Below are 17,203 nucleotides of genomic sequence, written 5' to 3' on the forward strand. Positions count from 1 at the left end.
AACAGGCTGTTGACATTGTACTTGGTCTCCTATTTTCTTCCCCTTCCTTCACCTCTCACCCAGCCTGAGCCTTTGTTTTCATGCAGTACTTAATATACACAACCGAATTGCATTCACTTTTTCTCTATTGAACATTTTACCCTGTATATCAATTTCTTAAGTAGTTCAAAGCCAACTCTTTGCAGCCATCCTTAAATATCTCAAACCAATGTAAACACTGTCTTAAAAAAAAAACAAAAACTGTTGGAGTTCCTGTCGTGGCTCAGCAGAAACGAATGACTAGTATCCATGAGGATACAGGAGGTTCGATCCCTAGCCTTACTCAGTGGGTTAAGGATCTGGTGTTGCCGTGAGCTGTGGGGTAGGCCAGCAGCTACACCTCTGATTTTACCAGTAGGCTGGGAACCTCCATATGCTTCTGGTACTGCCCTAAAAAGACAAAAAATTAAAATAAAAATCAATAAAAATAAAAACTGTCACATTGTATTACCCAAAAAAATAAGGACCTACTTTTCTACTTTTACTAGATAAGAAAGTACAATTAAGATATTATATTAGTCTTTTAAAAGTGAAACATACATTTTTCATTTGTTTATTTGTCTTTTAATGGCCACACTCATGGCATATATAAGTTCTCAGGCTAAGGATCAAATCTGAGCCACAGTTGCAGCAATGCTGGATCCTTAGCCAACTGTACCACAGAGGGAACTCCTGAAACATACATTGTTTAAATTGAAAAGTTAAGTTCAAAAGGCATACAGTGAAATCTAAATTTCAGTCCTTCCCCAGAAATACTATTGTTACTCTTCCAGAGACAGTCTATACATATATAAATACAATTTAAATATTTAAAATTTTCCTATTTGAATCCAAATGAGAGCATATTCCAATGCACCATGTTTTGTAAAAATAATAATGTAAATAGTCCCTTTAAACGTGTTAGTCCACCTCACAACCTCCCTACATTCTAGTAGCCATGTTTGCACCTCTTGACTTTGGCTGGGATTGAACAAAATGTTGGTATTGAATGCCAGTTGTTGTCTTTTGCAACATGTTACATTTCATGATCTTTGCTCTGCTCTGTATCACATTGGGGGGGGGGGTGTGTGCTATCCCTACAGACGACAGATCCCAGGCTCCTTTACCTGCTTGGCCCCCTAGGTCCAGCCAATGGGAGGCACTGTTAAGGGTTTGGAAGGTGGGAGGAAGAGAGAAGCCAGAGTGTTTCTTCCCTTCTCTTTGCCTCCTGTAGCATCTTCTCCAGTGTATATGTATCTCTTCTATGGTTCCAGCTCCAGCTAGCAGCTCCTCCCTGCATGGTCCTGGTATCAGCTTGGCAGCTGGCATTCCTAGCTGGTTCTCCACATTAAGTTCCCTTCTTTGAGCCACCTGACAAGGTCGTCGTATGGTGAGGCCACATGCAGAGAGGCACCCTCCCAGCCCCAGTTGTTGCCATCAACCTTAGTGAGGTGCCAGGCATGTGGATGAAGAAGCCATCCGGGGTGACCAGCCCATGGGAATCATTTTTTAATGATTCTCTGCCTCTTTTATCTGACAATTATTTTTTAGTAATAATCACGAAATGAGTAGTAACAGCCAGAAAAGAAACAGTGAAAAATGTCTCCTATGAAATGTTGTACATATAATCATCCAAGTAAAATAGGAATAATAGAAATCAAATGGTATAGTATAAAAATGGGGTTAATATTTTAACATTATTTGTGAAAAAAGAAAATATTTATACCCACATATTGGTCTAGTGTAATAAGCTGGTATGTTGTCTGTGAATAATAGTTATCTTTTCTGTTTTTATGCCTCAAGTTTTGCAGTGACTTCACTAAAATTCATTATCTTCACATATTAATGTTTACTAGGCAGTACAGCCAGATTTGTCCAGTTATCTTTGCACAAATTTGATTGAAAAGCATTGTTTAAGCTTATCATTTCAAAAGTTTCTTTTACATGAGCAACAGATGTACAAGGAATTAGGAAAAGACTTTAACATCATGATGAGTTTGGCAGAAAGTCATAAAAATCTCCTTTCACAACAAACTCCAGGGATGGCAATACTATTTGTTCCTTTGGGAACAATTATAGTTGTTTTCAAATATCTCTGCAGTTAATTTTCCACTAAAACATCTTCACCAGAAAATTCGTCATACCTTTCTATTATATACAGCAAAAACTTCTAAAGCTTCTCTTCATCTGCTAAAAATCAGAGAAAATTGGCTGAATGATTACAAACTTTGACATTATTTGATCTATTGCTTTAGAACGAGTACCCAATCACTGGTGAAAAAGATCAAGTCATTCAAATACTGCTTTACTGATGTCTTCTAGCAACATAAGACCAGCATACTTCATTGTTTCCCCTGGCATTCTTTGAAATGTGATTTTTTCTTAAATTTTTTTTTTCAGATTTGGTTTTTGCATAGTAAAGTGTGTTCTCCCCAATTTCTGTGTACTGTTCCTTTGATTAGAGTCTTATACAGTAATATTTTATGTAAATAATTTTCCAGTAACTCATTAGTTACTGGAAAGGTACAACTTAGGTTACTATTAAATTGTTCCACTAATGTGGCATTCTGTTTTCTCAATTCTTTCATTAGTTTCAACGCAGTTAACAACTGGGCTCAATTAACAAGAGAGGCAGAGGATGAGAAGCCAGAACTAGGAGATAGATTCTAGATAATATTCTTGATAATAAGGAAATATTTGTTACCAAAGAGATTTCCCTCATTTCTTATATAAGAGGAGATACCAAAGAGAAATGAATGTCATATTTTAGAGTTCCAACATATGATTACTTTTATAAAATATTTAGAGGTAAATTTGGCACATTCTCAAAACATACAAGTTAAATCTTTAAAAATCTATTCAAATTACAGAATCTCACCATGCTTCACATTCAGCTTTCTTGAATACACATTTATTAAACTTTTCTTAGGCAACAAATGTGTGTGTATAACAAATGATAAATGACCGACTGTCTTACATGAGAAAGTTTATCTATTCAATCAACTAAACCCAAATAATTTCAAAAGGCTATCAAAGAATGATTTCCAAATGACTTTTCTCCCCCTTTGCTGTACACAGTGTTAAGGACAAGCCTGTCAGCTCTTCAGCTCTTGTCTGACCTGCTTTGTCAAATGCTTGTGAAATGATATTCAGAATGGCACAATGTGATGTCAACTTGCATTAATTTTTCCCAAAGAGACGTGTTCAGTATTCAACCTGTGTTTGTCCTGGCACAATCTATTTATGTTTCAGCTTCATCTCAGAAGGTTTACAAGTTCTGCTTCCTTTGGAAGACTCTGATCTTTTTTGCAATTTCTCTTCTAAAACAACCTTTGAAAGGACAATTATGACGTCTCATAAAAGTGCTTTCAGGGAAGTCATTAAGAAAGTAAATATTTCAGGGAATTGAATAAAAATGTTATACCAATATGGAATTTCACTATTTCCATTATAGATATATTTTGAAAAAATGATCTCGTATTCTATTAATATTTCTCAATGAAATAAATCCATCCACAATATTCATTTAATTTTCTGTAAAACTTCAGTTTTCAGCTAACAAGAACCATATGAAAAGGTTTCTAGAATTATATAATGCTTTCCAATTCGGTTATAATAATGATTGTATGTTAGCAAACAACATTTTGCTGATTGAATTTCATAAACAATACAGGATAATAGAACCATTTACTTCAAATGTCGTCATTTGAAACTACGATATAAATAGCCCATCAATTATTCCATCTTGTTTAGAAAACAAGAGAAAGGTTTTATTTAGATTCTGAATCCAGATTTTGATGATGTTGAACTGAATTTTTGGTTTCCCCTATTCCCTCTGTGAATCAGTTATATTTTTGATTACAGTCGTAGAGCAGCCATAAATCACTGGCCTGCTGAAAGTCTTTTCAAATTTTGTCCTTCCCACCCTTTTTCTGAAGCCAGTTTCTGGTTGGTTCTGTCAACACCAAGGGCTCTTGGATGACAGTTGCTGGGTAATTTTTGCCCAATAGTTCAACTTCCACTTGTTGTCCCACTTTGCTCAGCTCTACAGGGACATACGCGAAAGCCAGACTCTTCTGGATGCTGTAACTGTAGCTTCCGGACGTGGTGTTGCCAACCACCTGAAAAACAAGACCCCGCCACCCTCAGCATCTTGGTCACAGCTGTGTGTGCTTCCTCTTTAGATGAAACTCTTAGAGATACATTCAACTTAGCAAGTTTTACCATATGCTGTCTGTGAGGACAACACCAGGAAGAAAACCATTTGGGGGGGGGAGATTAATGAAAAAGCCTTCTCAAAACATTCATCTCTATTACTCTGAAATTTCTCAGTTTTAAAGAACACCACCTAGTTTCTTAATATGTAGCACTATTTTGCTCAGTTTCATTTCAAGAGATCTGATAGGAGGAATAATCAAATTTTTCATTTGAACTTTACAAACTTCTATCATCACACTAGCATGGCAATAATAGATACAAAGGAGAAAAATGTAAAAATGTAAAAATCCGAATGCAGGAGTTCCTGCTGTGGCATAGTGGGTTAATGATCTGGCTAGTCTCTGGGGAGGTGCCAGTTTGATCCCTTGCCTGGCACAGTGGGTTGAGAATCTGGCATTGCCACAGCTGTGGCACAGCTTCAGCTCAGATTCGATCCCTGGCCCAGGAATTTCCATATGCTGCAGGTGCAGCGGAAAAATAAAAAAAAAATCCAAATGCAAACCCAGTCAACTCTTTCTGTTGGCATTTAGAAAATGGCCTGTCCAATTAGTGCTCAATAAACTCTATTAATATATCCATAGTCAATGTGAAGTGAGTCTCATGTATGAATATGTAAAGCATTTAGCATTTCCTCAAAGAGAATGGATATGTGTATGTTTCTGGGTCACTTCATTGTACAGCAGAAATTATCATGATTTTGCAAATGGACTATACTTCAATAAGACTTTAAAAAAAATTCCTGGTAATTTCTAGGCACTTCAATGTTAAATTTCACCCTCTCTAGCTTTACCATGTACAAAACATTTTGCTAGACATTCTGGAAAATGAGTAGAGGCCTGGTTCCTACCCTCATGAGCTTCCTAGTTAAGGAATTAACATACAGACACAAGAAACTATTACCAGGAAGGTGAGGCAGGCAACGCAGGCAGACCAGGATCCCATCAGAGTTCCCGTCATGGCTCAGTGGTTAACGAACCTGAGTAGCATCCATGAGGACACGGGTTCAATCCCTGGCCTTGCTCAGTGGGTTAAGGATCTGGCGTTGCTGTGAGCTGTGGTGTAGGTCACAGGTGCGGCTCAGATCCTGTGTTTCTGTGGCTCTGGCGTAGGCTGGCAGCTACAGCTCTGAATGGACTCCTAGCCTGGGAACCTTCAAATGCCATGGGTGTGGCCCTAAAATACAAAAAGACAAAAAAAAAAAAAAAATGGGTGGATGACGGAGATGTGGAGTTAGCCTGAATCATCAAAGTTAAGAAGGATGAATTAGGATAACTTGGGATGGCAAACCAGAGATAAATACTGAACAAGGAATCAAAAGTTAAGAAATGAAAACCATGATTTTATGTTACAGAAGAAAAAAAAAAAACAGTCTATATAACAATCTCGATTAGAAGACTAGATCTGGTTTCCACAACTCTTATCTAAAAAAAAAAAAAAAAGGATGAAAGGGAAGGAAAAATAGATAAAATGGAAAAAAAAAAAAAAAAAACCCAACCCTACAGGTTAAAATATCGCATTTTTAAAAAATAAAAGGAAGAAAGCCAAAACAAAATATGATATATAGCTCTGCCCAAAATGGCTTCTCCTGGCTCCACAACGTTACACTGATCCTTAGAGCCTCACCGTCTAGCAGCTGCTCACAGCTGGTGGTCCAAAAATACCCTCAGACATGAATCAGCCTGGTGATGCTCCGCTGCCTCAGCAAAGGGCCCACAACAGTCCAGTCATATTACAGCATTTCTAGTCTTTTAGATGTTAAGGCATTTATGACATTAAATACAGGCTGCTATCTCTGTAGTCCCAGTTTTTAATTATCTCGTTGAAACCCCAAATCAGAAGCACTCCATATAATTTCTGAACTTATTATGGTTATTTTTTTAAAAAAAGTGAATGCATTCATTAGTGAAAGCTTCTCTCTGGCAGATGATTTACTGTGAAGATATTGCTGAGATAACATGCCTGTTTCAAAATGGCTTTTCTCCTCCAGATCATCAGTGATACAAAGCAGGGATTTGGGTCAGGGTGGTTAGAGTTTTAATCATTGCTTTTTTGAAAGACCTTCTCGGTAACTTGGTGTCACATCTGAGTCTCTTAAACAGACATCTGTGTTTGGAGCTCTGGGAAAGTTAACCTGATTTGGGGCCGGCAGGGGCATCTCCAGATGACAGGAAACATTCTGAGCAAGTTTCTTGGCCAAATCCCCTAACTCAATGGATCAAACACCCACCATCACTCTTCAGAGACCGTGTGCCCTATTTCCTCATGCTTTCTCATTTCTTTAAATCACAATAGTGATTGCCTTGTAGGTATTTCTGCATTTGTAACTTAAAGAAATAGAGTCTTTATTTTGTGCATGCTATTCTTAAAATATTTATTGAATGCTTTGCTTTTGGCTAGATTATTTTTTATTTTCCTCTTAATATCCCTCTAATCCAGGAGCTCATAGCCCAGAGTATTTTAGAACTCTGGCCTTTCATTTTATCTTATTACTGAGTCTCCAGGGAGAGGTTTTTCCCTAGCATAAATGTTACATCTTTCTCCATTAATATCTTCCAGATTCAATTAAATCCATTGCTTCTTTTTGCTCAGTGAATCATGAGAACAACTTGCCCTCACCCTTGCTAGCAGATTCTCATATTCTCTGTGAATTCAAACATCAGCCTTCTTTTCACCAATGTAAACAGGCTTCATTATCATTTATTTTTAGTCTCCTCTTATTCTTCTCTTAATTAGGAGACTTAAAGACGCTTGTAACTGACTTAGAGAAGATAACGTGGTAAACGGCCTTTGAAAGAGGGAACATAATTTAAACTTGATGATATATTGTGTTTCTTTGGCTGTCCCTGTGTGTCTGGTTATTAATAATGAAAAAGAAGGCTTTCTAAACTCTCCAAACTTCCCTCCTCAAAAACCTTGTCTTCATGGAGTTCCTGTCATGGCTCAGTGGTTAACAAATCCGACTAGGAACCATGAGGTTTCGGGTTCAATCCCTGGCCTTGCTCAGTGGGTTAAGGAACCTGCGTTGCTGTGAGCTGTGGTGTAGGTTGCAGACTTGGCTTAGATCCTGCGTTGCTGTGTCTCTGGCGTAGGCTGGCGGCAACAGCTCCGAATAGACCCCTAGCCTGGGAGCCTCCATATGCCTCGGGAATGGCCCTAGAAAAGGCAAAAGAATAAAAAATAAAAACAAAAACAAAAAAACCTTGTCTTCAAAATTTACTTCCCAGCAAAGTTTTTTTTTTTTTTCTTTTTCTGTTTGTTTCTTTTTGGCCACAACCATGGCATGTGGAAGTTCCCTAGCCAGACAACAATGCCAGTGACAATGCCTTATCTGTAACCCACTGAGCCACAAGGGAACTCCCAAAGCTGCTTTGATAACTAATTAAAGCCCTTATTATGCTCACTCTTATGCCTTGATTTTTTAAAAAATGAAACCTCACTTAAAATCATTAGCCCTCTTTCCAGCACTGCCCGTCTCTCAGCTGGACTTCACGTTTCCCCAAGGGACTAATCACTCTGATATTACGTTCGTTGTTTCTCTCTCCCTCCCAGGGAATGTAAGCTCCACGGGGGCAGAGATTCTTGTCTGTTTTGTTCACTGCTGCACCCTCAAAGCCTAGAATATTGCTGCCACATAGCAGACCCTCAAATGTGTGGAACAAATGAATAAATGTGCACCCCATCTCTAGCCCTGCAAATACATGCAACAATAAAATATCGAATGCTACAGGTAGTATAGGTCTAAACAAAGTCAGGAAATAAAATTCAAAAAATACTTCACATCATTCCCATGTATAAAGAGGATGATAGAGAGTCAGTCATCTGCATGATAAAATGAGGACCCTACTAATAAGCAGAAAGCTGATATCGGGAAATTTAAAAGAAACGTTATTAATAGGTAGAACTTTGACTGGACGAGCAGCTCTAGAAACAGATGGCCTATAGCAGGAAAGATGAAAAACGTAAAATACATAAGCTCAGTGCACAGATATGACCAAGAGAATAACACTTGAAAATGGTACTTGGGTTTCCAGGGTTTTTCTTTTTCTCCAGCTTTGTGGAGATATAATTGACATATAATATTTGTAAGTTTAAGGTACAGGTTTGCAGTGTTTTTCACTTTAACTTGGTATGGTCACATGCAAGATGACTAAACATCTGTCAGTTGACCATGGTTGATAGGAGGTTGCATACAGAAGGTTGCAACATAATCCCTTGTTCTTTCCGTGGCCAAGTAAAACAGACTGTCAGCACGAGGGGGGTTACCGACCGAGTTGGGAAGACTGAGAAAGCGGAATGAGAATAGAGTGGAATGTAGAACAAAGCAAAAAAGAGGTGGGAGAAAGATAACGCCTAGGGAAAAATTAATTAGAGGCGGAAAGAACCTTAGACATGACCTCATTCATTTCACAGATGAGAACCCTGAGACCCAGAGAGGCTCCAGCAGTTAATGGCAGAAGCCTTATCAGGGGAAATCGCGGGAAACTTTGAAATTAGAGGAAGAACATATTAAGAAAAGAGGGCTGCAACCTCCTTTAGAGTGACTTTGTTTCTGCACTTTTAACTGATCTCGGGGTGTCAGGGAGGCACAGAGGAGGAAGGTGCAGAGGTGCTGAGGGAGCAAAGCTGACAAGTCACCCATGTTCCCCGGCATGGCCTTTGATCCAGATCTTAGGGATCTTCTACGACCATACCACCCTGAACACGCCTGATCTCGTCTGATCTCAGATCTTAGGGATCATGCCTGTCACTTGGGAGTGCCCTTCATTACCATTTGTGGGTTTGAATAAAGTCTGAAATGCTGTGTTCCTTATTTTTCTCCTGTCAATGAAGACATGCAACAAACTTCTTTATATTGAAAAAAAAAAAGGAAAGAACACAATAGAAAAGAAAGGGAAGGAAATGGAAAAGGAAAAGACAAAAGACAAGACAGGACAGGAAAAGAAAAGGAAAGAAAAAGGAAAAGAAGGCTGATCCAGAGACTAGATCAGAAAGAAGAAGTAGCAACAGTGAAGTAAGAGCAGAAATGGTTCAAACAGAAAAGCAAACAACACAATTAAAGGAGAGGTGTTTAAGAGCTTAAGCTCTAAGAAAAGATCTATTGGCATCATAGTATCTAAGAATATCTGCCTGTTATTCAGATGCGTAAGAACTGTGGGTAGACAATTAAGTGCTTAGAAGAACACAGGGGGACATCGGTGATAGAAAAGAGGGCAAATGGGGGAAACCAACATGGCTTAGAAGACAAGATGAACAATTGCAAATCCAATTGTACCTGGCTTAGCGATCAGCTCCGTGAATCACCAGCTGTGTGACCTCAAGCAAGTTACTTAATCTCTCTGAGCCCCAAAGTCATCCTTAAATGGGAATGACCATACATCTCTGGAGGGGTGTTGCAAAAGTAAATGAGAGTACATCAAAAATATCCAGCACAAGTAGCAACTCTGTAGATGTCAGCTGTATATTCAAATGACCCATGTCTCAGCCCAAACAGCCATTTCTTTAGTAACCCAAAGGCTGAGATTTGCCGCCACTGGCTCTCCCCACCTCCAGCACTAATTTTGTCACTGAAGAGGCAAGGAAAATGGAAACAAGTATTAAGTAGGCGGCAGGGCATGAGAACAAAACCCAGGCATAGAACTTCTGAGTCTTTGGGTGTTGACCAAACAGACCCTAATCAATACAGAACACCTGTTTAGACGGGTCTGAAAAGCCCCTTGGTCTAAGTTGAGCGTCCCTGCCTGATGACACCAGCCAAAACACAGCAAGATGTTGAGCCAAAATGGGTTTCATGAGTAGTCATAACAAGTAGAGGAAGTGAAGTTCTATGGGTAAGTTATCTGATTAACTTTGGCTTTACTGAATTCCAACAGTGAGGAGAAGGAAGTGTAGCATTCCAAAGCGAGAAGAAGGTATTCTGATTCCTCTTGAAGAGCTAGAAGATTGCCACTTTGCTTTCTAAGGCTTATCCCTCTATTTCATAGATGTTTTCATTTGGAATTTTTTTTCTGCTGAGGTGCTAAAGTTAAGAATTGCCTCCTTCTGGCATAACTCTCCAAGACTTCAGGCAATATTGCAAAGCCCCAGTCATCAAGACAGTGTGGTACTGCTACCAAAACAGACCGACCGACCAATGGAACAGAATAGAGAACCCAGAAATAAACCCAAACACCTATGGTCAATTAATCTTTGACAAGGGAGGCAAGAACAGAAAATGGGAAAAAAGACAGTCTTTTCAGCAAGTATTGCTGGGAAACCTGGGCAGCTGCATGCAAATCAATGAAACTAGAACACTATAAACCAGTTATAGTGAAAAAAAATTAAAAATCATTATTTAAAAAAAAAAAGAAAGAAAATGCTTCCTTCCAAAAGATCCCTGAGAAGCAAAGTTGGCACACCAAATTCTTTATAAAAATGCCCTCTTGCATTCCCAGGTAGGGATGTGGTGAGCCAACAGGTCATTTTACCAAGTCATACCTTCCTCATTGTCCAATGTACTTCATGTCTTTGAGTTTATTGCCTTTAACTAAATGACATGGAATTGGATGTTGTCAAAAATGAGCCCTATTTCATTTTCCTCTCAATTTCTGTTTCTTGAATGGTAGTTCAGAATCCAAGAGTGTCTTCTCACCAATAGATACATAACTAGCAGCCAACTGTAAACGGAAACAGAGATGACAATTTGTGCCGCGGACCCGCTGCAGCGGCCCTGGCTGTGGGGTCCTCCACACTCACCTTGCCGTCATACCAGATGCTTTCATTTCCCTCTGGATCAACATCGTCCGTTGCCAAGGTGAGGCAGACCAGTCTCCGTTTCAGCCCCTTGGCTTTAATCTGTTTCAGTGCTTGCTTTCCTATGAAGTCTGCCGGCTGCAGGAATCCGAGATAATGATGATGAATGAATGCCCAGACACAGTGACAAGGTTAGAGATGCAAGCATTTAAATTTGCCTTGGCTATTTTCTCGCCAATTACACATTAAATAAAAATACAGATTGGATCAAACAGCTAGACAAATATTTCTTAGTCCCCCAATGACAGTATCAGCCCATCTATTCCTTCAAGTAGCTTAGACTTAAGGGTAGTAACGTGTGGTAACAAATTTACCAGGCAGAAAACCAGAAGGCCTGATAGTGCGATGACTGATTATGAAAGTGACCCTTGAAGCCAATGGTTCTGGACGGTGAGCGGTGAGCCAGGCACAAGCCAACTGTTACCTAAAAGAAGTCTTTCCCAAGAAGGGAATTCACTTTTTTGAGGTGGGATGCCAAAACAACCCCCAGATGCCCTATATTTTTTCCTTCGTCAGAACAATTCCACATTCCTGGAATGTGTTAACCTACTGGGCTGTCTCATGAGTTCATTCAGGAAATTTATTGAGCCCCTACTGTGTGGGAGGCATCCTGCTAGGCCCCGTGTGGGTTACAGAATTTGTCAGCTAGCAGACACTGCGATCAAAGAGCGTATTCTCAAATGCGGCGCTTTTCAACGTTTTTTTCCCCTCCTTCCCCACCACACACGACAGATGACATTCCTGTTCCTGGTGCAGTCCCCTGGGCACACTCAGGCTTATTTCCAATATGAGTGATAGTGACATTGTTATAGACATAACCTTGAATACATGTTTATGCATTAAAAACAAAAAACAGAAATCACCTATATGGGAAAGAATCTGAAAAAGAATGGATATATGTCTATTATAACCAAATCACTTTGCTGTACACCTGAAACTAACAAAACATTGCAAAGCAACTATACACCAATATATATATTTTTTTAAAAAAAGTAGGAATTCTGCAAACTCCAAGACTTTCATATTTATTAGTAATACACCTTATAACGGAGCAGGACAAACAGGTGAGCCATGACTCCTCAGTGGAGACACTTAAGTAGTACAGAAGATGCCATGCTATCCAACCAGAATGCCAGGGACCCTTGACCAGTGTGCAAAACTAATCAGAGGCCAAGAGCAGTGGGAGAGCCAAGGAGGGAGGGTGGACTCAGGTGAGGCGCTGGGGTAAGGCTTCTCCGTCAGTGTGCTCATCTCTCATCTGAACAGGAAAAAGGAAGAATTTGTGACATCTAAAATCACATCTCTGGTGAATTAGACTTATGTGGAAGACAAATTCTCAAACCAGTTCTCATAGATTAACTACCCTCTGAAAGAAAAGAAACAATGACTTTAATTTCTTCGTTGATCAAAGAAGAAAGGAAACATTGTTTCAGGCCACACAGGTCCTCCGCTGCCAACATTTAGGATTTATACAATTCTTTTCAGCACACAGAACTTTAAGGATTGGGGCCAGTAAGTGCCTTCCACTCTCAATGAAGAAGGAGGAGAGGTGCTCATATACCCTCTGCCTGAGACCCTCCCCTGTTGACGACTTTACTGATTCACAATGTCTAGGAGAAGCCCACAGGGCGGTATGATTTCTGCGGATATCGCAATTTGAAACGACTGACGGCACAGGGAGCAAAAGAAAGTTTCCATTGGCCAAGGTTAAAATAATTGCAAAATGAGTTCAATTCTCTCCCCTTAGCTGTGATCCAGATACTAAGAACCAACTACAAGCTTTATTATGAAGCCAGGTAAAAATTCAAAGATGACTGGAACTCACATTGTTTAAGATGGGACTAGTGGGCAGGAGGAATTCTAATATATATAACATATATACTGCTATCTTTTAAAAGAAGACTTGCTGGCATTTCCTTGTGGTGCAGCAGGTCAAGGACCTGGCATTGTCACCACTGTAGCTCAGGTTTCTGCTGTGACACAGTTTTGATTCCTCTCTGCAGAATTTTCTCATGCCACAAGTGCAGCCAAAAAAAGAAAAAAAAAGAAAAAAGAAAAAAAATCCACAAAATAATTTATAAAAAGTTTTTTTTTTTTAAATCCAAACACCAATGGTCAATTAATCTTTGGAAAAAAAAAAAAAAAGGCAAGAATATGAACTGAGAAAAAGACAGTCTCCTCTGCAAGTGGTGGTGGAAAACTGGACAAGCTGCATGTAAATCAATGAAACTAGAACACATCCTTACTCCATGCACAAAAACTCAAAATGGCTTAAAAGACTTAAACACAAGAGAAGAAACCATCAGACTGCTAGATGAGAACATAGGCAAAACATTCTCGGATAGCACCTGAACAACTATTTTCTTAGGTCAGTCTCCTGAGGCAACAGAAATAAAAAGAAAAAGAAACCAATGGGACCTAATCAAACTTACAAGCTTTGGCACAGCAATGGAAACCATAAAAAAATGAAATGACAACTTATAGAATGGGAGAAAATAGTTGCAAATGAGCAACTGACACGGGCTTAATTTCCAAAATATATTATATCTCATACAACAGCAAAAAACCCCAAATAACCCAATCAAAAAATGGGGGGAAGACCTAAAGAGACACTTCTCCAAAAGAGACCTGAGGATGGCTAATACGCAATGAAAAGATGCTCAACATCACTAACTATTAGAGAAGTGCAAATCAAAACCATAATGAGGTACCACCACACACCAGTCAGAATGGCCATCATTAACAAGTCAACAAATAACAAAGGTTGAAGAGGAAGTAGAGAAAGGGAACCCTCTTCCACTGTTGGTGGGAATGTAAATTGGTACAACCACTATGGAAAACAGTACCTCAGAAAACTAAATATAGAACTACCATATGACTCAGGAATCCCACTTCTGGGCATATCTTTGGGCAAAACTAAAATTCAAAAAGATACATGCATCCCTCTGTTCATAGCAGCACTCTTCACAATAGCTAAGACATGGAAACAACCTAAATGTCCATCAACAGATGAATGGATTAAAAAGAGGTGGTACATATACACAATGGAATACTACTCAGCCATAGAAAAGAACAAAATAATGCCATTTGCAGTGACATATATGCAACTACAGATTCTCACACCAAGTGAATGAAGTCAGAAAGAGAAAGACAACTAACATGTCACTTGTGGACTCTAAAATATGGCATAGATGAACTTATCTACAGAACAGAGACTGACTTACAGACATGGAGAGGAGCCTTGTGATTGCCAAGGGGGCAGGGGGAGGGAGTGCAATGGACTGGGAGTTTGGGGTTAGTAGATTCAAACTATTACATTTAGAATGGATAAGCAATGAGGTACTACTGTACAGCACAGGGAACTCTATCTCATCACTTGTGATAAAACATAACAGAAGATGGAGTTCCTGTCATGGATCAGTGTTAATGAGGAACCATGAGGTTGTGGGTTCAATCCCTGGCCTTGCTCAGTGGGTTAAGGATCTGGTGTTGCTATGAGCTGTGGTGTAGGTTGCAGACGCGGCTCGGATCCCACGTTGCTGTGGCTGTGGTGTAGGCCGGAGGCTACAGCTCCTATTGGACCCCTAGCCTGGGAACCTCCATATGTGCGGGAGCAGCCCTAGAAATGGCAAAAAGATAAAAAAAAATTTTTTTTAAATGATAGAAGATAATAAGAAGAAAAGACCGTGTGTGCATGTGTGTTAGGACTGGATCACCCTGCTGTATAGCAGAAATTGGCAGAACATTGTAAACCAACTACACTTTAATAAAAAATTTTACAGTTTTTTAAAAATAAAAAATAGTAAAAAGAAAAATAAAGGACTTGCTATCATGATGACGAGAGGTACTTTTTAGAGTTCTTGTCTATAAAGGAAGCCAATGACTGCAGTGAAAAAAAGTCTCACACTTTATTGTGTGGAAAAGTAATTGGAATAATCCTGCGTGGCTGTGCACTATACAATGTCATTTATGGAGTTTCAGAGGATCTTGAATGGTTTCTTGACCTCCTTGTAGAATCTGAATCTCTGCTATCACAGATTCATTCAGATCTTGAAGGTTTGGGGTTCTCTTGAGTCCCTATAAAAGAATTTTCTTTCAATTATTTACTCAACAATTGTCATTCTCCTGCTGGGTATGAGCTACTAGACACAGGGGATTTAGAGCTAAATAGAACATGGTCTTAGAGCTCCTCAAAGGCCCCTGAGGAGATGTGACCCATTCCCTCCACATCGCGACATGCCCAGTGCTGAAATTATTTTATTTCTTCAATGTTTAATGTGTCTGAGGAAAAAAGAATAATTTGAGATCACAGGAAACATGGTACACGACACATGACAGCATATGCATCTGTACTACCAGTTGGAAGCATGAGTCAATGTTGCTTCTGTTTGTTCTATGAGAGTGTTAAAACTGTAACATTCTGTTAAGTTTAAAACAAAAAAAATGTCAAATGCATGTCCAAGGCAGAAATGTAAACAAACAGAGGCTAGGATAGGGGTGTGCATGGTGCAGACTCAAGAAGGAGTATGATTAATTTGGAGGGGGCTGAGACAGCATTCTGCCAGCAACAGATTTACAGAAGCAAGGCCTTGAACTGAGTTTGAAAGATGAGCTTTCATGTTAACTATCATCTGCATAAACTCCAAAACTCCTTGCACTTTTCAGTCAATCTTCCCAATACCCCATAGATGGTAGATCTGGGGTCTAAAGAAGTGAGTTAACCAAAGATGATCAAAAAACCTGTTAAGAACAGAGATCTCGGGAGCCCAGCCCCATCTTTTCATCTCCTTTGAGTCAGAGGGACTGTGATGAAAACTGGCCACGACCTCACAACAACAAAAATATAGACCAATGAAATAGGATAGAAAGCCCAGATATGGGAGTTGCCATCATGGCGCAGTGGTTAATGAATCCGACTAGGAACCATAAGGCTTGGGTTGGATCCCTGGCCTTGCTCAGTGGGTTAAGGATTCGGCGTTGCTGTGAGCTGTAGTGGAGGTCGCAGATGCTGCTCAGATACCTCGTTGTTGTGGCTGTGGAGTAGGCCGGTGGCTACAGCTCCAATTAGACCCCTAGCCTGGGAACCTCCAAATGCCCCAGGAGCGGCCCTGGAAAAGGCAGAAAGACAAAAAGAAAAAGAAAAAAAAAAAGAAAGAAAGCCCAGATATGAACCTGAGTACCTATGGTCAACTAATCTATGACAAATGGCAATAGAACATACAGTGGAAGAAATATAGTCTCTTCAATAAATGATGTGGGGAAAACTGTAAAGCTACATGTAAAAGAATGAAAGTAGAACACTATCTAACACCCTATACAAAAATAAACTCAAAATGGATTAAAGACCTAAATTTAAGGCCAGACACTTATAAAACTCCTAGAGGAAAATATAGGCAGAACACTCTTTGACATAAATCTCAGCAACATCTTGTTTGATCCACTTCCTAGACTAATGACAGTAACACAAACAAACCAATGGGACCTAATCAAATTCAAAAGCTTTTGCGCAGAAAGGAAACCATTAAAAAACAAAAACAAAAATAAAAACAGACAACCCACAGAGTGGGGAAAATCTTTGCCAACAGACAAGGGCCTAATCTCCAAAATATATAAATAACTCATGCAACTCAACAACAAACCAACCAACCCAAGTGAAAAATGGGCAGAAGACCCAAACAGACATTTCTCCAAAGACATACATATGGCCAACAGGTATATGAAAAATGCTCAATATCACTAATTATTAGAGAAATGCAAATCAAAACAACAATGAGGTGCCACCTCACACCAGTCAGAATGGCCATCATTAACAAGTCAACAAATAACAAATGCTGGAGAGGGTTGGAGGAAAAGGTACCCTCCTCCACTGATGGTGGGAATGTAAATTGGTACAACCACTACTGACAACAGTACAGAGGTACCTCAGAAAACTAAATATAGAGCCACCATATGGTCCAGTGATTCCAACTGCTGGGCATGTATCTAGACAAAACTTTCCTTGAAAAAGATACCTGTACCCCTATGTTCACTGAAGCACTGTTCTCCATAGCCAAGACATGGAAACAACCTAAATGTCCATTGACAGATGAATGGAATAAGAAGATGTGGTACATACATACAATGGAATATTACTCAGCCATAAAAAAGACAAACTAATGTCATTTGTAGCAACATGGAT

At 39.4% G+C, this 17,203-nt stretch overlaps 1 protein-coding gene across 2 annotated transcripts in view; it reads right to left on the reverse strand.

Moving 5' to 3' along the window:
• Window positions 1-2,913: 2,913 nt before the first annotated feature.
• Window positions 2,914-17,203, reverse strand: part of DMGDH (dimethylglycine dehydrogenase) — a 74,869-nt gene continuing 60,579 nt past the window's right edge. For both annotated transcript variants that reach the window (XM_021084481.2, XM_021084480.2), the window contains 2 exons: window positions 10,969-11,103; window positions 2,914-4,139 (listed from right to left, as the gene is read on the reverse strand). In XM_021084481.2, the coding sequence (XP_020940140.2) occupies window positions 3,924-4,139; window positions 10,969-11,103 (351 nt within the window). In that variant the 3' untranslated portion in view covers window positions 2,914-3,923. The remainder of the gene's footprint in view (window positions 4,140-10,968; window positions 11,104-17,203) is intronic.

Source organism: Sus scrofa, chromosome 2, assembly GCF_054392235.1.
Source record: "Sus scrofa isolate SSC_HxYL_T2T_F1_AM1 chromosome 2, Sscrofa_HxYL_maternal_Yorkshire_Landrace_v2.0, whole genome shotgun sequence".
Taxonomy (NCBI): Eukaryota; Metazoa; Chordata; class Mammalia; order Artiodactyla; family Suidae; genus Sus; species Sus scrofa.